This window comes from Amphibalanus amphitrite, unplaced genomic scaffold (genome assembly GCF_019059575.1).
Source record: "Amphibalanus amphitrite isolate SeventyFive unplaced genomic scaffold, NRLGWU_Aamphi_draft 000260F_arrow, whole genome shotgun sequence".
Lineage (NCBI taxonomy): Eukaryota > Metazoa > Arthropoda > Thecostraca > Balanomorpha > Balanidae > Amphibalanus > Amphibalanus amphitrite.
This window is the reverse complement of record NW_024881755.1, coordinates 80,129-103,201: the sequence shown is the minus strand read 5'-3', so window position 1 is coordinate 103,201 and position 23,073 is coordinate 80,129. Positions and strand designations below refer to the sequence as shown.

The 23,073-nt window shown below is 47.7% G+C and overlaps 1 protein-coding gene across 1 annotated transcript in view; it reads left to right on the top strand.

Annotated features, from left to right (window-relative positions):
- LOC122386721 (CD109 antigen-like) overlaps positions 1–23,073 on the top strand; it is a 65,890-nt gene that overhangs the window by 8,834 nt on the left and 33,983 nt on the right. The window contains exons 3-4 of the mRNA XM_043376210.1: positions 514–682; positions 1,731–1,801. Of these exons, the coding sequence (XP_043232145.1) occupies positions 514–682; positions 1,731–1,801 (240 nt within the window). The remainder of the gene's footprint in view (positions 1–513; positions 683–1,730; positions 1,802–23,073) is intronic.

Here is a 23,073-nt window from a genome sequence, read left to right as displayed (position 1 = left end):
TTGCGCTCTTTTACAATCGAGAGTTGTGTTTATTGCGCAAATATAAGCAGATATATTTGCTGTGCTTTTGCTGCGTAAAGGTATGTTTCACTTTCAGCTTCAGTAATCAATCTCAATAGCAAAGTTTGATCGATTGCTTGATTTGCTTAAAAATGTAGTAGCCGAGTTGTTTTCAGTTGTTTGAGCTCTGTACTGGCTGTGATCTCGCTCATCATCTTTTTAGCTTTATCAATCATCATTTTAAAGTTATTGATCGGGCCGAGCGTGCCTGAAAATTCTCGCACTACACCACTGTGACTGTGACTTACATATGTGACCCGTATGAACTGTATGACCTGCTCTGTATGACCTGTGTGACTTGTATGGTCCGTATGACTCTGCAGAACGAGACCCGTGTGACTTGTATGGCCCGTATGACTGAGTGAGACCCGTGTGACCTGTATGACAGTATGACTGGTATGACTGTATGACCCGTATGACCCCTATAACCCCATGACCCTTGTGACCGTTCAGGTGCCGAGCACCTCCGTTCCGGGCGACTACCGTCTGCGACTGGAGGGCGACCACCGGGGCGGGGTGGGCGGCTCAGTGTTCGTCAACGAGACGCGCCTCCAGTTCGACCGCAGGTTCCTCACGGTGCTGATCCAGACCAGCCGGCCGCTCTACTCCTTCGGACAGGAAGGTTAGTGGTGGGCTGGGCGGAGGGAGGCGGTACGCCCGGGCTAGGTGTGGAGTGGACCAATATCCAGGCTAAGGGAGCCTGGGGTCTGCGATATCAGCGAGCTTTCTATTCCTTATTTATTTCTGATAATCCTTCCTAGTTTTTTTTTCTGAGTTAGAAACGCTCTCCCGATCCTTTTTCATTTGTGATGTTTTTTTTATAATCATGGAAAAGAGAGACAGGCCTAAGACGTCCCTGAACTGGCACCTATCCACCATGGGAGCGGCGCCCGACAGGACTCCCCGCCGGGCCGCGATATAATCTCAGGGCCGACAAAACCACGCAGCCCGGAGATGGACGGAGCACGGCGTCTCAGGATGGACTGAGGTCGGAGTTTTTGCCGCCCTCCCCGGCAGACGAGAGTGCTGCCCGTCTTAGATGCCTCAGCGACTCTGCTGGCTAATCTGCTTATGCGTGGCTGATCGCAGCCTTATCAAAATGCGCGGAACGTGTGCATTCAAAATCTAAGCGCAGAAATATGAAAGAGACAAAAAAAAAAACACCATTGCAATGTAACCACCCGGAAGGCCTATAGGATGTGTTTGAACACAGAAATGCAGTTTGATTTCATAACGACATGCTTTCCAGCAAGTGTAATGTACAGTACATTGTACAGTTGACTACAGAATGACGTTCCACTTTCCGATGCAATCAGTTGCCTGGAGTGGTAGGCTGTGCCGCATCACACGGGCTGGGTGACGCAGTTTAGTGTTGTGACCCAACGCTCACCATAGGTACGCTTAATTGCGAAGAAAGCGGAACAAGTTGGCGTTCCGGTCAACTCATGTTTTTGAGGAGTGGAACATCATTCTATAATCAACCGCACATACAAATTTTCCATTACAAAATATACAAAAGTAATAAATACCAAAATATCCGAATTAGGTACCTTGCATGTAGGTAATCCGGCTGATCACAAATAAAAATATCACCGTTGTATTGTCACTCGCATTTTGTAGATTTCTTAGGCTGATTACCACTAATCATGACGTTTGTTTTCATTTTTCAGTTCACTTCCGCATCGTCATGCTGCGCACGGATCTCAAACCATTCGATGATCCAATCGACGTTTACGTTCTGGTAAGTCCATTGGAAAGCATGCATGCATGCGGATTGTAGTTGATAGTACGGTGATGGATCACCCCTATCTCCCCCATATTCACCGTTATTCGGCCCGACTTCGCGTCACATTGGGTCACTGCAATGCTCTCGGTTTTGGTCAAAAGCGGTCGTTTGCTGTGATTGAATTGGATCATAGCTAAGCTGGTCACTTTACGTCGATGCTGACTGCTGCGGGTCACAGTGCCTCTGTCGAATGCCTCTGAAGTTTCAGTTCTAGCCACCACCCAATCTCTTTCACCCCAGCCCTGCACCCGAGAGAATCACCTTCGGGTCGCTCTAGTCATGATACTTGGTCACTCATTTTGGTTCGGTTTATTTTGATAGCGTATCCTTGGCCATGAGGATGATTTTTCCTTCAAATGAATTAGGCATGGTTAAAAAGCATGTATGATTTTTATGACTACAGAATGATGTTCCACTTTTTACTGGCAATTATTTGCCTGGAGTGGTAGGCTGTGCCGCATCACACGGGCTGAGTTCACAAATTATAGCTTTGTCCCAATGCTCACAATCGACACGCTTAAAGGGACCCTCCCACCTTCAAAAAAGTTTATGAATTGGCATGAAAGTGATGTCGTTCGGTTCAGAAAGAGCGAAAACGAATATCAACCAAATTTCACCGAAAAATATTCACCGGTTTTCAAGATATTAGACTTTTACTTTTGTTTACTTTTTGGGATCCCCGCTGTTCCTAGCGACTTCATTTGGAAGCAATAGTTTGGCAGCTGAAAGTGCGGCACTTGTTGCGCGCAAAGTAGCATATACCACCGCGTGCTACAAAACATTTTAGTCAAACATTTAAAAATCGTTAGATATCTGCGCTGACGTCACACATTCAGAGGGGTATTCCTATGCATTATCCCGTCTGAATCAAAATGCTGCAATTTTGAAAGTCAATATTTCCGATTTAACACGCGCAGTGGAAGGGGGGGGGGCGGATTTCGCCCACCCCTCCTGTTTTTCGCCAATAACTTGCGCCGCGAACATGATATTAATGTGAAATTTTGGCTACCTGTCCAAAATTAAACTGCGGATCTTCTCGTGCAAGAAATAAAAGAATCGGGTCACAACTTTTCTAGTAATAGCCAGGGGCGCCGCCACGGATTTTTGACTGGGGGGGACGGACTGACCGACTGAAAACCCTAAAATAGACATTCTTACCGTGACTTTTTCGGTCCGACGTATTGAACGTTTAAAGCAAATATGCCACTTTTAACATAGGGTTTTAAACTGAAGTAACAGTTTTGTAGCTTGAGCTGAGACAAGAATTAACAAATCAAGAGCTTTTATGGCCCAACGATCAACCTAGCCAAAGATATCGGTATCGATTTTAGGTTTGAAGACTGAAGTCATTCCCATGACTACACTTTGTCATTCCATTACCGAGGAATCCATTCCCTTACGGAAAAATGCTAGCCAATAAGCATTCAGCTGGTTTGAACTACGTAATACGAGTAGGTATGCTTGGTCAACGCGTAATCAGCTTCCGCAGCAATATAAGTAGCCTCTACGAAGATGGAAAACAGTTCTTATGTAAAAATCAAATAAAATCCTCTTTGCAAACATTCATTATGTTATTTTCTGACCATTTTAAGCATAAAAACTCATAACTGTGGCAAAACAACTGGTTTGAGGAAAGTAGTTAAGGTATGGCTATAGACCGATTTCCCACCAAGTGCCTACCTATATACACATCCGATGTCCGATTCAATTTGAAACGGCAAAACCTCCAGTGCTCTATCGGGCTATAATTGCTGATGTATGCCACTAATCTGATCGGTAATGCATATTGCATAGGAAATGCATATTGCATACCCGCGTGAAGGAGGGGGCGATGTATAGGTAGTAAGAATCTGTCTTTCTGGGTTGTGCATGAATCGGCGCGAAGCGCCGCGAAAATTGGCAAAAAATATCAGGCAAAACTGCTCCAAAATATGGATTTTGCAGCCCGTGTAACAAGCTTGATACCAGAAAACCTTAGGTCAGGTCACCAAGTGAAGTAGTCAAGTCGCCTCAAAGTTTTGTTGTCCTCTCAACCGTATAGCTTATTTCTTAGAAGCTGGAAATTTAGTGTCGTGTGACTGCAGAACTGTGGGGTCGGAGCCGAAATCAGTCGGAGTTGATAGTTTTGGCTAGAGTCGGAGTTGAAGTCTTCGAAATTGTTCGGATTTTGACTTCGATGTCGGATTGGTTTAAAGTCATGCTCTCTTGGCTGGTTTGACGAAATATATTAGGCCCATTTTCGGCCAGTCGTGTTATACGACACACGTTGATCACGATATCAAAAATCGGCAGTTCCGCGATAACAGGTCGGACAAGAGCTGGAGATTTTGTTGGCCGAGGTGTCAGGGGTCAGACCAATGCATGTAGGCCCACACCCCATATACTGAGTATGTAAACCTCCTGGACCCTCTCAGATTCGGCACCGTTCTATCTCTTCCATCCTCAGGACAGTCAAATCCTTCTCCTCTACGCCGCAACCCCCCTGCTCCGGGCTGGACGGGCAACTATCCCATGCTGGAATGGCTCCACTGGAGCTATAGTCCTTTGCCGGGTGCAGTGAATGCCAGTGGGCTGGGCTGTCTGTTCAATTGGTCGGGTTCAGCCCAATTGTGGGTCACTGGGATGGCTGCCCAGACCAATGTCTCCCACTAATTCTTTCATCCTTCCGGCTCTGAAATGGTCTCATTGGACACACGGGCCTAAACATATTTCGGGTATGGATGACAACCAGTAAAACGCCTTTTAGGGCGACCAACGGAGCGAGCGAGAGGGTGGGCCTTGCACGTGCGAAATTGCAAGGGGGTAGACCTACAACTAACTTGTGCACTGCACCCTACTAACCGGTCCCTAACGATGTGCCAAATTTGAGCGCAATCGGCCTAGCCGTTCTCGAGCTCTGGTCTGGAAGCGGCACCCTGCACGTGCGCACGTGCAAAATGGGTCCCAACTGACTTTTGCACGGTACCCTACCTACTAACCGGTCCCTAACCATGTATCAAATTTCAGCACAATCGGTTCAGCCTATTTATAGTCACCGTGGGTTCAGCCGTTCTCGAGATCTGGAATCGACCCCTGCACGTGCGCACGTGCAGCAGCACCCCAACTGTAGCACATGAATATGCATTGCCTAGTGGGTACCTACTTATACATGCCAACTTTCTTTGTCAAAATTGTTACAAAACTGACACATCTTCATTTTTCATGTGGCACGTGCATAAGGGGTCACCCACATGCATCGGGGATAGTCCAACACTTGTTAGAAGGAATAAAGCTACCCTAGCGAAAATTATGGCATGTAATTCGGTCAAATGGCTGCTGAGATATAAGCCTCGCAAAAGCGTGCCGGCCGCTCACACTCAGAAATTTCCGTTATCTACGAAAGACTAAGCTCGCTTCGCTCGCTCCGTAATGAGTTTGGGGGGGGACGTCCCCCTTCCATTCTGAGAATGGGGGGACGCGTCCCCCCCCCGTCCCCCCCCCCCCCCGGTGGCGGCGCCCATGGTAATAGCGGTGTAAAGTCAAACATCCTGCCGCCGCGGCGGCGCGGCGGCACGGCGGCCGGCGCTAGCCGTTACGCGCCGCCTGAATTGTAGACTGTGCCGGGGCGGGATGGTTCCGTCTTTACATCGCGCTCTTTACCGCTGATTATATTCGATTCGCGTCAAATTTTGTGAGAAGACTAAGAAATGTACAGGCAATCTTATGGTCAAAGAATTTTGAAAATCGGCCGGTAACAACTTGAGTTATGAGTGTGTAAACACAAAATTGTGATTGCCACGTTTCCCGCGTCCGCCGATCCCGCTTCAGCCGGCGACATCTTACGCTTAGCAGGCTTATAACTGCCATATTTATTGTTGGATTAACAAGAAATTCGCCATACATACTCACAAATGTATGTTCTTTCGTATAAAGAAAGAAAAAAGAAAATCGGCCGGTAACTTTTTGAGTTATCGGCGTGTAAACGCAAAAAAGTCGCTAATATGGCAGATTTGACCACTTTTGACCTCATTTGACCTTGAAGATATTGACCTAGGGTCATGAAATTCACACATAACAGAGTTCCCCTAGGCCCCCACCTACCCTCCAAATTTCGTCTTTCTAGCTCCAGTGGGAGCTGAGATCTTAGGGGGGGGGGCGACATCCGCCCCCCCCCTTCCACTGGGCGTAGTACTCGCAACCCTTCCACTGCGCGTGTTAAGGCATTTCTCGATGTTGTGAGTGCCGAAACCGGTAATTGTGAGCCAGGGACCCCATTTTGGCTATCTCAACTCAAATCTAATGTGGAGGTGGGAGGGTCCCTTTAATTGCGTGATAAACGGCACAACTTAGCGCTCCGGTCAACTGATAGCTTCTGAGGAGTGGAACATCATTCTGTAGTCGACTATACCTATAAATGTATCGTTTCCGGCATTGAGGGACGGAATTTTCATGTTTTATGCAAGGCATGGGATCTTTTCATGGAATGATTAAAATGTAGAAACGTGACAGGGGAGTGGAAGCAGGCCACCGTCACGGGCCCTGCGTCGGATTATCCGCCGCTCGGCACACCGCACGAGTTGTGTACAAACGTCACTGGACGCTCAGTTCGCATTATGCATTCACAACACAGGCGCGGCGGTCAGCCACTGTCTCATAGATCAGCGAGCTGAGTCATGGCTGCGCAGTTATACAGCACAAGAAACTGTGAAGTGGTCCTCACCACTTATTTGATTTAAACATTGCATTCGACGTGACGTAAGTACGCTTGTTGTGACGTAGACAGTGCGACGCGGCACGTGCTCATGGTAATCTGAAGGTGAACATGGGGATGGGTGGGGGGTGGGGATGCTCTCAAAGGGCCTGCGCTGAGGTTCACTGCATTGCATGACATGGGCCACGCCCGGTGAATTAGGGAACTGAGTGGAGTGACCGGGGTTTCCCGTCTACTACCCGCTAGTAGCCCTACTCGCCGGCAGCCTTACTCGTTAGTCTGCGGGGGCATAATCAAATAAGAAACGTTACAAACGGTCCGAAATGCTGCAGTGGTGAACTCATTCGCAAAATGTTTATTGGGATGTAGCCTAAAACGGGAAGACTGCAAGTGACATGAAAACAAAACATGTATATTGCATAGACACCACACTGACGTCATATGTAGACATCGTTTCATTTACGTATGTGCAGTGTGCAGACGTCAAAGCTGGCGTCACAAAAGTACTCAAAAGTTGGTTCATCATGAATTGACTTTCGGATTGCTGATCTGGCGTGATTTCTCGCCTGGCCCCGTGTCCACCCCGAGGAGTGGCCCGGTCAGCTGTTTGGCCGCAGAGGACGTCACGTCTCCCGGCCGAGTCCCGGGATCTCAGGGCCCGTTCCAGGAGCCCCGTAATCGGCCGGCTCGTGCAGACAGGGCTGAGCTGGTGCCGCCGCGTGCGATCCAGATTAATCCGCCCCGCGCTGGCCACCGGGGCCGGCGCCACCCCTCACGTCGGCCTCAGTGAGCCAAATCGCCCCCGGAGATACCAATACAGGTGGACCGGACTGTACCGGTGCGAACTAGCAGCCGGGTCACGAGACTGGCCCGCATCTGCCTGCGTAAACATAAACAATTAATTGCATTGGTCCATTACTTCGATTTAAAGCCCTGAGTTATATTTTTGCCGACCATGCATGGAAACCCCTTTTCCTCTATCAGGGATTTACCAAATTGTTCCGCAACCCGTGCAGTTGTCAATCAGATCTTCTCCAAGCCTCGATATAGCACGGAGTGTAGTGGGGTCAGGTGACGAACGTTGACCTGATGTCGCGTGACGACATTCTCTTTATATTATATGCTCAGAGGGTGACCTGATCTTGTCCTGTTTTAATTAAGCCTTCCCTTACCGACCCAAGTATCTCAGTCTTCTTGAAAATGACCATTTAGCGCGAATTTAACTCCTACACACTCCTTTTTTATCTGACGTCACTCAACAAATGAGACTATCACCTCCCGTTTTAGCTCTGAGCCCGTTTTGAGTCAATGCCCGGCTCCACGTCACCGTCTGCTCTGAGTAAGACCGTGACACGGTCGGTACATACCGGTCGCCGGCTGGCCGGTCAGGGCTTTCTGCGAGCGACTTTGGCGCCGCCGGCCAGGCCAGGCCTTTCCCAGCCCGCAGCAACAAACCGGCAGATACAATCTGTCTGCCCGACCAGGCCCAAAGGCAGACGCGGCTGAGACGGTCGTCCGCGACCCCTACCATCCTCGGTCGGGCCGGGTCTGATGATCTGCATCTGCATTGCGCTTGTGATGGAAATTTGTGTACCGCAGGGTTAGCTGTTGCTCTGACGGGACCTGGAGTAGTAATTCGTCAAACTGCATCGGTCGATATTGTCAGCGCGCTGCAATCCTTGTGAAACGGTACGAGAGGAGTATGAATAGAATGCATATTTCACTTGGCCATGCATTATTTTCCTTGATCAAAGGACATGCATGTATACGAGCATTCTGCATCAGTTTAGCAACCAATAAATCGTATGTTTCATAACAATGTATTAAATTGAACCCCTAAATGTCGTCCAATAAGTTTAGTGGTGAACATGTTATCGTGAGGTTCGTCTAGCTCCAACCGTTCATAAAAGAATAGTTGCCCAATTTATCTGGTGCCCGATTAGCATGCTTTGAAAGGACATCTATCATGAGCTTATGCTCTTGCCCACTGAATAATGAATCTAAAACCATAAATAGCAGATAAGCTCCGGAGTGTATGGGATAAGCTCATGCCACTCGGACTGTGCCGATCTGTGGTAAAACTGGAAACGGCTGCCGGTGCGGTCGGGAGCAGGGAGTGAGTAGGACGCTCGCCCGGTGCTGGTCATGGGACTTTCCGCAGAGACAATGTGTAAGACCTGGGAGATGGAGAAAGAAGGGATTGGTGACCCGAGGAATGCCATCGTGAGGCGGCACCAAGGAACAACCGGTGCCGGTTATATAACTAACTGCTCTCATGCCTATTACTGGAAGCGAGGCTTTATGAAACCTGATATCAACCTATAGATAAGCTTATCACGTGACTGAAATTTCCTGCCAGATCTTGCAATGCTTTCCAAAAACGCTACAGTCTTTTTTTGTAATGTACGAGTCATGGATGAAGTATGAAAAACATGTTCCGCTGATAGCAAAAATAACCCCGCATTAACCCTATTAGTGGCAGGCTCCTGGCTACCCCTATTAGTGGCAGGGGGGGCTGTTTACGACCCCCCTTGATATCTCGAGATCTAACGGGCTGATTTTCAAAATTCAAACGGCATTCGATTTCGCTCAACGTGATCTACATTTCTAAAAAATAAAAATTAAAAAATGTCAATAGGGGGGTAGAGGGGGGGGGGGGTATAAACGGGCAAATTGCAGATACATTTTAGACTGTTTATCACGGCCAGGTTTCTGAACCAATCTTAACGCAACTTTTGCCGATCAATAGAGAATGAACCAGGAATTCACATGGATCCTAAATATATGCATTTTCAAAAATCATAGGCGGATACAGATCATTGAGATTGGGGGTACACAAAAAGTATAGTAAATAAGGTTTTTGTTGGTGCCTACTGTTTCTAAAAAGGGTGGCAATGGTCTTGTTATGTTACAATTTTCTTATGAAAGAACGACTACAATTGTATTGGTCATGCATAGGCGGTGACAGGGCACCTATGTTGGGAGGTAAAACATAACCCCCCTTTTTGGACGTCTGGATCCGCCTATTATAGCAAAAACGTGTCAAAAGAGGATGCACAATAACTTTGTATATGTTATCACATGATACCTTTCATTCACTGTTCGTAAAACTGGTGCATACAGTTATAATACATCAGCATCGTGATCTTTGCCCAAATGACTCGCTTCACGAATAGGACCCCCCCCCAATTCCCAGTGCTCTGGAGCCGCCCCTGGTAAAGTTATGAACTTGAAATTTTTTAGGGAATGTGCCCAATTTAGTTTTGGGAAAAGTCAGAAAATTTCAGCATCGTAGCTTCAGCGGTTTCGGAGATATTCCCGAAAAACCTGAGGGGTGGATGAAAACAACCCCCCCTGCCACTAATAGGGTTAACCCTCGCAGGCCGAGGGGGGGGGGGCGGGTGCCGCCCCCCCATAGGGTTTTTTCGCGATAGCTCCGAACACGCTGGCGATAGAGAGCTGAAACTTGGCATACCTGACCTTTGATCCAAGCCGGATCTTTTGACACCAACCGCATTTTTGGGTCAGGTCAGGTCACTGACCTATGACGTCATAAGTGAACCTCTGCCCGGTCTTCAGATGTCGCAACTTCGCAACGCCCTCACTGCCAGAGGAGATGTCACAGGGAAATGAAACTTGCAGGATCTAGTATCCATTATGAGTCCCACAACTTGTATATCTCGGATTTTTCCTAAAGGTCATATGAGGTCAGGTCATTTTCGTGACCTCACCATTATAGGTAAGTCAATGGGGAAAAATGAAAACTGCTATTCTGGCGCCGGGAACGATCTCCAACTATCTCAAACACACAGAATCGTGATTTGATGCACTCCTTGCAAGGTTAGATGCGTCACTTTTGCAATGTTGACCTTGCATGACGTCATTTATGACGTCATCAAGGTCATATTAGTTTTTCGTCAATAACTCTTGATCAAATTGAGCTAGCGAGTCAAGAAAGCCACCAATGGACTCAGGAAGACCTGCCGAATCGAATGATATGCGACAAGACCTCTTTCGACCAACTTCGTGACCTGGGGGTGCTGACCTGACCTTGACCTGAGGTCAACACCCCAAGTTGACCTGACCCGGACAAAAAGTATATCATTCGACGCGCCTGAGCGAGACGAACACGATGCTGCCAAAATCGGCGCTCTGCGGCCGTTTTTTGCGAAGTTATTCACCAAAAACTGAACCGTACCTTGGGGCACTTGACCTGACCTCAGAGGTCACCGGTTGACCTAGGACCTTAAAATTGGGTACCAATCTCTGCGTCTCGTAACGGCGCACACGCTCGTTTTTTCCGCGACGCGCTAGCTCCACCAGGGGCGAAACGGCGAGGGGGGTCGTACCCGCCCCCCCCCCCTCTGCCGGCGCGTATGTAGAAAACCAATAGGTCCGGCGAGGGTTAACCCGCGCCCCATAGGGAGGTGGGGGGCGAAACGGCCCCCCTGTTCTTTTCCGTCGATATCTCCTAGACGGCTGGAGATAATATCGCCACCAAACTTTCAGCACCCCTCCGGGCATCAATTTTACACATTATGACCAAAAAGTTTTCCAGAGGCTATGATAGGTTGGCCACAAATGACGTCAGAATGACGTCATGTTCTGCCATTTTCGACCGAAAAAAGACCTTCGCGAAACAGCTGTCAGGCCTATAACAGCTTTGGAGATACAGAAAAATGATCAGACAATTAAGGTGTAAAATTGACAGGGCTACAAGACTGCTATCTCGGATTTTTAAAATTTATGAGTTTTGACCCCCAAAAATCAAAAATGCAATTTTTAAAATATATTATCCAAAAAAATCCAAAAAGTTTTTTGAGTTTCGAAAAATGGAATATATGTGATAGTACCTACCGTCTTCTATCGGAAGTTGGGGGAACGCCGAATACTTTTTTTCTGACGCCCGTAGGACGCAAGGTAGACAACATAAGCTATTCTTGTTGGCGTCATTCGAGAGGCCAGTCTTTTGTCTTTCAAACATACCAGGCGCATTTGATGAATTCGCATACCGTTAAGCGCAAAAACTAAAACTATCAAAGAACTGACTTTTTCGGCGTTGCCCCGGACTGCGGGGAAAGCCGAAAATGGGATAATTGATCTACGAGGAATGCCGACATTAATGTTTTGCCAAATTATCTCAAACTTTATCCAAAATTCATCAAAGCTGACACGCGTTTTAAGAGCTTGAGGACGCTTGGTGCACACTGGAAGTTATAATTGTGTGATATAATAAGAAAATGCCAGGTAAACCATTCCTTATAGGTAACAGGCCGTTGTGCCGGCTGAAAGTGTAATTTGTTTGACTAAAAATACGCGTTGCTATTCTACAGCAGTAAAGTCCACGTAGCGTGCTTTAACGTGCGTAATTGCACGTTTTCGGCATTACCCCAGCCAGCCATACTTTCATTTGCAGGCTCATAATTTTTAAACGTGCTGTATAAATTTCAAATAGGCAGCACACATATGCAAATCCCAGCTAACAATTTGCCGTTGTTACAACGTCGTTTAAACGTTGTCAAATGGTTACCACAACGTTCCGATTTATCGTTGTGACAACGTAATTTTGTAGACTCCAGACAACGGCGTGACAACGTCATCCGACCATGCATTTGAATGTCATCACAACGTTTCTGTAACGTGGCCGTGACGTCCCAAAACTGTTCTTTCAACGTCCCGCCAAGGTTATGAAATGTTTTCTGTAACGTACCAACAGTGTTTCTGGAACGTTGTCACCACGTTTCCGCAACGTGACTACAAGGAGTATAGAACGCTTTGGCAACGTCTCTGCGACGTTTTTATCACGTATGCACCACGTTGTCGCTACTTCGTATTGCCGTCCCTGCGACCCTGAGTAAACTTCCTAAACATTTTCGCAACACCCTCTCAACGTGTTCGCAACATACTCAGAATGCGTTTCCGACGCTCTCTTCCCGTTCTCTAGACTTGTAAAAAAGGCATGTACGAAGTGTATATTTCAATACATCACACAGGTCAATTTACAAAAAAAAAAACGACGGCGGCGGCATCGGTGATGGGGCATGGGGCCCAGGGGCGCCCCCATGCACAGTGATGCAAATGGGGTTCACGAGTGGCCATAAATACCCAAAAGTCAAGTTTAACAAATCGAGTTAATTGCGATATGGACGAGTAGACAAATGTCTGGGGCATCTGAAATCACATGGTTTTCATGTTTTTTGTCAAAACCGGCCTCGTGTATAATCGTCAGAAGTCGTGACATTTTCTAGGTCGTTAAATGACGATCAGACACTCGCAAGTTCAAACGCCGCTGGTTTGCGTTCGTTTCGTACAAATTGAAAAAATCATGCATAGGAATGATCCCCAAAGCCTTCTGCTTCTAATGCCAGGTCACAAAAAGCCGTATCTCATTCGCTTTGGCGGTAATCTGACTATTTATCATCATGTTGCAATCACAGTTTTTTACTAAGAAAAAAAAATGCTTTCGTTTCACCTACAGCACATAACACAGTGTGTGCCCGTTAGTCCACCATACCATAGCCTTCCCTAATCATTTCTGAGTCGCATCGTGAAAGAATTAAGGCGCTAGCACAGGGCTGACCGGCGCTACAGAAGTTTTTGTCCGGGCGGTCGGGTGCCGCAGTGGGCGCGCAGTGGGCGGGTGGGTGCCGCCGCGCGGCGTCCGGGCGGACCTGGCGAGGTCCAGACGGCATTGGCGGCTGTCCGTCCATTTCTCTCGATCCGCCGTCTGCTCGACTGGTTATCAACTATAGGGGGCACGTTTCGCTGCTAAATACAGTGAGACACCATGGTTTCAGTCTTCCGCCTCGAAGTGAGACTTGACTCGCTAGGCCAGGCCTGACGGCTGACGAGACGTGCCTCGACGTCCGAAGGCCGTCTACAATAGCACTACGTGCAGTCACACATGTCACGTGCTGGATAAGTGTGCGGTGCGTCCTGCTCCGCCGAGCGCACACGCACATTGGCCGCCCGGGCCGCCCGCTGCGCCGCGGCACCCGACCGTGCCGGACGAAAACTTCTGTAGCGCCGGTCATCCCTGTGCTAGCGCCTTAATTCTTTCATTATGCGACTCAGAAATGATTAGGGAATGCTATGATATGGTTCACTAACGGGCACACACTGTGTGAAGTGCTGTAGGTGAATTGAAAGCAAATATTTTTGGTAAAAAACTGCGGTTGCAACATGATTACAAATAGTTAGATCACCGCCAAACCAAAATAGATACGGCTTTTTATGACGTGGCATTAGAAACAGCAGGTTTCGGGGATCATTTTCATGTATAATTTTTGCAGTTTGTATGACATGAACGCACGCTAACGGCACTTGAATTTCAAGTACCTGACAGTCATTTTACGACATCGAAAATGTCTCGACTTCTGACAATCATACACGAGGCCGGTTTTGACAAAAACATTAAAATCATACTTTTTCAGACACCCCAAACATTTGCCTGACTGACCATATTACGATTTATTCGATTAAGTGAACTTGAATTTTGGGCCTTTTTCGTATTTATGGCCACTCGTGAACCCCATTTGCATCACTGTGCCATGGGGGCGTGGGACGGAATTGGGTTCTACTGGCTCTAGCGTTAGCCGCTAGCACGCCAGAACTGGTGGAAGTTCACTTCTTCACTAACCCTCGCTGGGAGGATCACTCGGCGGACCGTTAGGCACCGGCTCATTTGCGGCCTCGATGTCCCTAGGCAGTGCCTGACTAGACGGTCTGCGCATGAGTGCGCACCCCCCGTTCCGGTCGCAGCTTCCGGACAGCCACTTCGCTACTGCATTGCCGACAGTAGGCCTGCCACAAGGCGCGCTGACGAGTTGCAGGACGTCTGCGGGAAGACATGAGGGAAAATCAGACATTCAATTCATGAAAAAAAATCACAAAAATACCTGCACCACTTTCCGTAACAGTGCGACAGGCTAGATCAAACATGCCAACACCTTAGAGGCTAGAGCTACAATGAACTAAAGCCTAGACCGCACGATATTACAAGGCACAATCTTGCAAATGCTACTCGTAAATGGTATTTTGACTTACCAGTCAAAGCAACAATCGCATCAAACGCAGACAACTGGCGCTATCTTTCATCTTCCAGCTATCTCAGCCGCGCCCGCCGCCGGCCCTCACTGCTCGCTCGCGCCGCGTAGACTGCGGTTCGGCCGGCTGGCTCTGAACGCCGGCCGGTGACACTGACGTCACGGCCCCTCAGGCGAGGTCAGGGCGCGAGCCACCATTCGCCTGAGTGGCGGCCCGCGTGGCTTGCTGGCAGCCGCGGAAAGCAGTCGCGTTTACATAGGGATAGTTGCAAGCCTCGCTCCACCTGTGATGTTGCAAAACATACCAATGACGCTTTGCAATTTACACATGATATATATTATATATATATATATATATATATATATATATATATATATATATATATATATATATATATATATATATATATATATATATATATACATCGTTGAACACGACAGCATTCCTTGTGTTGTTGAGCTTCTTGGACTCATTTTCAAAGCGTCGTACTATACTTTTCTGCTCAGACGTTAAAGTAAATAGAAGTTGACCGAAGGAAGCAATGATTGTTAAAGTAAGAGCTGCAGCTAGGTATAAATGTTTTCCCATGTAGTTAAAATGAAACTTCTTTGTTGAATAATAGTCTATTTAAAGTAAAGCTTTCGATCAACGTTGATCATCATCAGTACAAAATTATAAACGATAGATGCCGCGCATGAATTGTCACAGTTATATACAAAATTGCAAATCACATCATTATGTTTTTAACCCTCGCCGGACCTATTGGTTTTCTACATACGCGCCGGCCGATGGGGGGGGGGGGGGCGGGTACGACCCCCCCCTCGCCGTTTCGCCCCTGGTGGAGCTAGCGCGTCGCGGAAAAAACGAGCGTGTGCGCCGTTACGAGACGCAGAGATTGGTACCCGATTTTAAGGTCCTAGGTCAACCGGTGACCTCTGAGGTCAGGTCAAGTGCCCCAAGGTACGGTTCAGTTTTTGGTGAATAACTTCGCAAAAAACGGCCGCAGAGCGCCGATTTTGGCAGCATCGTGTTCATCTCGCTCAGGCGCTTCGAATGATATACTTTTTGTCCGGGTCAGGTCAATTTGGGGTGTTGACCTCAGGTCAAGGTCAGGTCAGCACCCCCAGGTCACGAAGTTGGTCGAAAGGGGTCATGTCGCATATCATTCGATTCGGCAGGTCTTCCTGAGTCCATTGGTGGCTTTCCCGACTCGCTAGCTCAATTTGATCAAGAGTTATTGACGAAAAACTAATATGACCTTGATGACGTCATAAATGACGTCACGCAAGGTCAACATTGCAAAAGTGACGCATCTAACCTTGCAAGGAGTGCATCAAATCACGATTCTGTGTGCTTGAGATAGTTGGAGATCGTTCCCGGCGCCAGAATAGCAGTTTGAATTTTTCCCCATTGACTTATAATGGTGAGGTCACGAAAATGACCTGACCTCATATGACCTTTAGGAAAAATCCGAGATATACAAGTTGTGGGACTCATAATGGATACTAGATCCTGCAAGTTTCATTTCCCTGTGACATCTCCTCTGGCAGTGAGGGCGTTGCGAAGTTGCGACATCTGAAGACCGTGCAGAGGTTCACTTATGACGTCATAGGTCAGTGACCTGACCTGACCCAAAAATGTGGTTGGTGTCAAAAGATGCGGCTTGGATCAAAGGTCAGGTATGCCAAGTTTCAGCTCTCTATCGCCAGCGTGTTCGGAGCTATCGCGAAAAAACCCTATGGGGGGGCGGCACCCGCCCCCCCCCCCTCGGCCGGCGAGGGTTAACTCGGCACCACGTTTCTGCAAAAGAAGTTTCGCATTTCGGCCTGAGGCGAACTAGATGAACGAAGATGAACAATAAAGCACATCATACTCGTATGTACACACAGTAAACCTATGTGTTAGTCATTTGTCTGTCAAAGAGAGGGATGTTCGTCAGGGTCTTTGTATGTGTGTTGATGATCGGGGATGTGTCTCGAATGATAATGGTCTCTGTGATGGCTAGTCGTCGTCTGTCGTTTTGTCGTGCCAGTATGGTGGTGTTTGCTGTCAGTAAGTCTCTGGTAAGTCGAATCCCGTGGTGCTCTGAAAGATGTGTTTTAGGTCCTCCGTCTTGTAAGTGCATTGTCAGTCGGCGGCTGAGTGATGTGGTCGTGTGTCCAACGTAGTATACGTTACGGGTTGCGCAGTCCCCGGTAGGACACTGAAAACGATATACTACGTTGGTCTGTTGTAGAGTTGTGGTTTGTTCCATGTTGTTCCGCATGATGAGTGAAGAGGTGCGAGGAGACTTATAGTATATTTTGAATCGTAAGCGATGGTCAGGCTGGGCCGGTGTCACGTTCTTCGAAATGATGTCTCGCATGGCCTTTTCGTCTTTTTTCCAGGATGGTGTGAGGGTGTTTCTGTAGTATATGTCGATGTTGCTACAGGGGTTGTGTCCTGTGTTTGAGTCGGTGTTGCATGCTGTCATGTACTTGTCAATCATGTCACGTGAAATGTCGTCGAAGTCACGGTTACTATAGCCATTGTTGACAAGCATCTGCCTCACTCGCTTCAGTTCACGATGAGCCACTTCCCACGTCGAACAAACTTTTAGGGCTCTCCTGACGTACGACCGAATCACACCGCGTCTATACGTATCAGTACAGTCCCCATTCGCATTCATACATCGTCCCATGTTTGTCGGTTTCACATAGACATCTGTATCAAAGCCGTTGTCGTTAGCATGAATCATAAGGTCAAGGAAGGGTAATTTCTTGTTTACGTTGAGCTCAGTAGTGAAGGCAAGACCTGACTCAGTTTGGAGCATGTCTCTCAACATTTCCAGATCATCTGCACTGCGCACGTCTACAAAAATATCATCGACGTACCGGCGGTAGATAAAGGGCTTCGGTTCACATTCGTTCAGGACCTTACTTTCGATGTGGCACATAAATGCGTTGGCAAATAAGACACCGAGCGGTGAACCCATCGCTACGCCATCGACCTGGTGGTACATTTTGCCAGAGGGACATCTAAAGGGGACCTCGAGAGTGCACGCACGCAAAAGGGACTCTAGTATGTTTCTAGGTAACTTGGGTGCCGCGATACTGCTGTTGTACACATAATCAAGTATGATTGCGATAGTTCTTTTGACTGGTACGTTGGTAAACAGGCTGGTGACGTCAAGTGATGCTAGTATACCGTTGGGTTTGTTGGCTCGAAGAATGTCCACGAAGTCTTCAGTAGAGCGAACGGTGTGATCAGTCGGGATGTATGGCGAAATCAGTGCGTTTAGCCTCTTAGCCAGTTGGTAAGTCGGTGATGGAATCTGGGATATGATAGGCCGGATTGGTTTTCCCTCTTTGTGCGTTTTGACATTTCCATATAGGTAGCCCGGTCGGTACTCACCAATGATCTTACTGAAATGAACATCATCTACTTTTGCGTTTGCTGCGTCGATGAGCCGGTTCAGTTTCGATTTCAATGCTTCGGTTGGGTTTCGTCTGATTGGCTTGAACTTCGAGTTGTCGGAGAGAACGTCGTCAATCTTGCTGAGGTAGTCTTCTTTATCCAAGATCACGTAGGTTGCACTCTTGTCGGCTCTTCTGATGACAATAGAGTCGTTGTTACGGAGTTCGCGTGCTGCATTCCGGAGGGCAGGTGTGAGAACACCTCGGCTAGATCGGTGTCTTTGTTTCGTTGATTCCGCTTGGAGGTCACTCTGAAGGTCAGAATTCAGGTGAACCTTTCCTTCATCTTTGAGCTTGCATAAGTCCTCAAAAAGTATTGCAATCTCGGTTTTCTTTTTGACTGCGTCATACTTGGGAAAGTGATGGCAGTTTATTCCCAAATTAAGGAATTCTTCTTGGTCGGGTGTCAGTGTGTGTGAAGAAAGGTTCACAAACCACTGACCTTTTTCGGGGACAACTACATCTCCCTCAACGATGTATGCATAAAAGAAAACCTGCTTCCGAAATATGCAAATGTAAATATCCACGACCGAGCAGTGCAGCATGAGGATTTTGTGACCGATTTTCGAAGACGTTTGACAACTGAACAACTGTCACGCAAGAAGGAGCTACTGACAAAACAGATTGAAAACGTTGCCAGATATAAAGCAGATTATGATTCCTTAGAGGTTAACCAAGAACTGAAAGAAAGACTAGATGAATCACTTTTCGCAATCCTACACGACCATGACGAATTAGCTAGAAGTCGTGTTCTGAAGAAGCTGTCACATCTCTACAAGGGAGATGTAGTTGTCCCCGAAAAAGGTCAGTGGTTTGTGAACCTTTCTTCACACACACTGACACCCGACCAAGAAGAATTCCTTAATTTGGGAATAAACTGCCATCACTTTCCCAAGTATGACGCAGTCAAAAAGAAAACCGAGATTGCAATACTTTTTGAGGACTTATGCAAGCTCAAAGATGAAGGAAAGGTTCACCTGAATTCTGACCTTCAGAGTGACCTCCAAGCGGAATCAACGAAACAAAGACACCGATCTAGCCGAGGTGTTCTCACACCTGCCCTCCGGAATGCAGCACGCGAACTCCGTAACAACGACTCTATTGTCATCAGAAGAGCCGACAAGAGTGCAACCTACGTGATCTTGGATAAAGAAGACTACCTCAGCAAGATTGACGACGTTCTCTCCGACAACTCGAAGTTCAAGCCAATCAGACGAAACCCAACCGAAGCATTGAAATCGAAACTGAACCGGCTCATCGACGCAGCAAACGCAAAAGTAGATGATGTTCATTTCAGTAAGATCATTGGTGAGTACCGACCGGGCTACCTATATGGAAATGTCAAAACGCACAAAGAGGGAAAACCAATCCGGCCTATCATATCCCAGATTCCATCACCGACTTACCAACTGGCTAAGAGGCTAAACGCACTGATTTCGCCATACATCCCGACTGATCACACCGTTCGCTCTACTGAAGACTTCGTGGACATTCTTCGAGCCAACAAACCCAACGGTATACTAGCATCACTTGACGTCACCAGCCTGTTTACCAACGTACCAGTCAAAAGAACTATCGCAATCATACTTGATTATGTGTACAACAGCAGTATCGCGGCACCCAAGTTACCTAGAAACATACTAGAGTCCCTTTTGCGTGCGTGCACTCTCGAGGTCCCCTTTAGATGTCCCTCTGGCAAAATGTACCACCAGGTCGATGGCGTAGCGATGGGTTCACCGCTCGGTGTCTTATTTGCCAACGCATTTATGTGCCACATCGAAAGTAAGGTCCTGAACGAATGTGAACCGAAGCCCTTTATCTACCGCCGGTACGTCGATGATATTTTTGTAGACGTGCGCAGTGCAGATGATCTGGAAATGTTGAGAGACATGCTCCAAACTGAGTCAGGTCTTGCCTTCACTACTGAGCTCAACGTAAACAAGAAATTACCCTTCCTTGACCTTATGATTCATGCTAACGACAACGGCTTTGATACAGATGTCTATGTGAAACCGACAAACATGGGACGATGTATGAATGCGAATGGGGACTGTACTGATACGTATAGACGCGGTGTGATTCGGTCGTACGTCAGGAGAGCCCTAAAAGTTTGTTCGACGTGGGAAGTGGCTCATCGTGAACTGAAGCGAGTGAGGCAGATGCTTGTCAACAATGGCTATAGTAACCGTGACTTCGACGACATTTCACGTGACATGATTGACAAGTACATGACAGCATGCAACACCGACTCAAACACAGGACACAACCCCTGTAGCAACATCGACATATACTACAGAAACACCCTCACACCATCCTGGAAAAAAGACGAAAAGGCCATGCGAGACATCATTTCGAAGAACGTGACACCGGCCCAGCCTGACCATCGCTTACGATTCAAAATATACTATAAGTCTCCTCGCACCTCTTCACTCATCATGCGGAACAACATGGAACAAACCACAACTCTACAACAGACCAACGTAGTATATCGTTTTCAGTGTTCTACCGGGGACTGCGCAACCCGTAACGTATACTACGTTGGACACACGACCACATCACTCAGCCGCCGACTGACAATGCACTTACAAGACGGAGGACCTAAAACACATCTTTCAGAGCACCACGGGATTCGACTTACCAGAGACTTACTGACAGCAAACACCACCATACTGGCACGACAAAACGACAGACGACGACTAGCCATCACAGAGACCATTATCATTCGAGACACATCCCCGATCATCAACACACATACAAAGACCCTGACGAACATCCCTCTCTTTGACAGACAAATGACTAACACATAGGTTTACTGTGTGTACATACGAGTATGATGTGCTTTATTGTTCATCTTCGTTCATCTAGTTCGCCTCAGGCCGAAATGCGAAACTTCTTTTGCAGAAACGTGGTGCCGAGTTAAAAACATAATGATGTGATTTGCAATTTTGTATATAACTGTGACAATTCATGCGCGGCATCTATCGTTTATAATTTTGTACTGATGATGATCAACGTTGATCGAAAGCTTTACTTTAAATAGACTATTATTCAACAAAGAAGTTTCATTTTAACTACATGGGAAAACATTTATACCTAGCTGCAGCTCTTACTTTAACAATCATTGCTTCCTTCGGTCAACTTCTATTTACTTTAACGTCTGAGCAGAAAAGTATAGTACGACGCTTTGAAAATGAGTCCAAGAAGCTCAACAACACAAGGAATGCTGTCGTGTTCAACGATGTATGCATATATATATATATATATATATATATATATATATATATATATATATATATATATATATATATATATATATATATATATGTTACGGGCCAAGTGCGAAGGCTAGTCCGTTTGCGAATGGACTAGGTCGTTTGCGAATGGCGGTCCGTTTGCAAACGGACTAGTCCGTTTGCGAATGGCCGGCCATTCGTGAATGGCCTAGGCCGTTTGCGAACGGACGGGTTTGTGGCGTTGCACTTAGCCGCCGGAAGCATGGATCCTCGGATTGGGGTACGATTCCGAATGAATGGGGAACCGCTGGTCGATGCAGGGGCGTCGCCGACGGGGGGGCGGGGGTCGGAGGGGTCCGGACCCCCCCCCCACACACACACACACATTCTTGAAAATATGCCGGCCCTACGCCCCCTCCCCCCACACACACACTTTTGGCCACGAAAATCGATCAAGAATCAAATAAAATATTTTAAAAACGATTTTGGTGCATTCTCAAAATAAAATTGTCTAAATCCGAGAAGTTTTCAGTATTTGGTGGGGATTACTTTGACTGACCGTCCGACCAGATCCCCTAGTCGAAAGGCCCTAGACTCCGGAGCAGATCTGCGAGCTGGCGCAACTCTGGGTTAAGGTCTCCACACACCTGGTCCATTCGGGATGCGACTTTCCGCTGAACCCTGCACAACGCGGAAATTATAGCAACGTGTTGCCACCGGCCAGGCTTCGGCCACCGATCTGGATCTGGGGAGGTCAAATATCCCCGTGACCTTCGAACAGCGGAGAGTCGCGTAGTGTGCGGAGACCATTAGTACCGTGCTCCCGGGCTCCCCGCTGATGACCCGACCTGACCTTGGTCGAGTTTGTGGCGCTCGATTCATTCTGCTCTGGTGTGGTGTACCGGGACGGTGCGGCTTGTGTGTGGTGAGTGCGGTGCTGCACATGCCAAGTTGACTTGCCAAGTTGACGTCACTTTGCTGGATATTTCGCACTTGGCCTGACTTCGCACTTGGACTGGGAGCATAAACGCCCGTCCATTCGCAAACGGCCTAGGCCAACTGCAATAACGCACATGGACTAGTCCATTCGCAAACGGCCTAGTCCAAGTGCGTTATCGCACTTGGACTAGGCCATTCGCGAATGGACTAGCCTTCGCACTTGGCCCGCAACATATATATGTTACGGGCCAAGTGCGAAGGCTAGTGCGTTTGCGAACGGACTAGTCCATTCGCGAATGGACTAGGCCGTTTGCGAATGGCGGTCCGTTTGCAAACGGACTAGTCCGTTTGCGAATGGCCGGCCATTCGCGAATGGCCTAGGCCGTTTGCGAACGGACGGGTTTGTGGCGTTGCACTTAGCCGCCGGAAGCATGGATCCTCGGATTGGGGTACGATTCCGAATGAATGGGGGGAACGCTGGTCGATGCAGGGGCGTCGCCGACGGGGGGGGGGGGGTCGGAGGGGTCCGGACCCCCCCCCCCCACACACACATTCTTGAAAATATGCCGGTCCGACGCCCCTCCCCCCTCCCCACACACACACTTTTAGCCACGAAAATCGATCAAGAATAAAATAAAATATTTTAGAAACGATTTTGGTGCATTCTCAAAATAAAATTGTCTAAATCCGAGGAGTTTTCAGTATTTGGTGGGGATTACTTTGACTGACCGTCCGACCAGATCCCCTAGTCGAAAATCCGTGGCGACGCCACTGCGTCTTTAGTTTGTTCTCCGGAGCATATCTGCGAGCTGGCGCAACTCTGGGTTAAGGTCTCCACACACCTGGTCCATTCGGGATGCGACT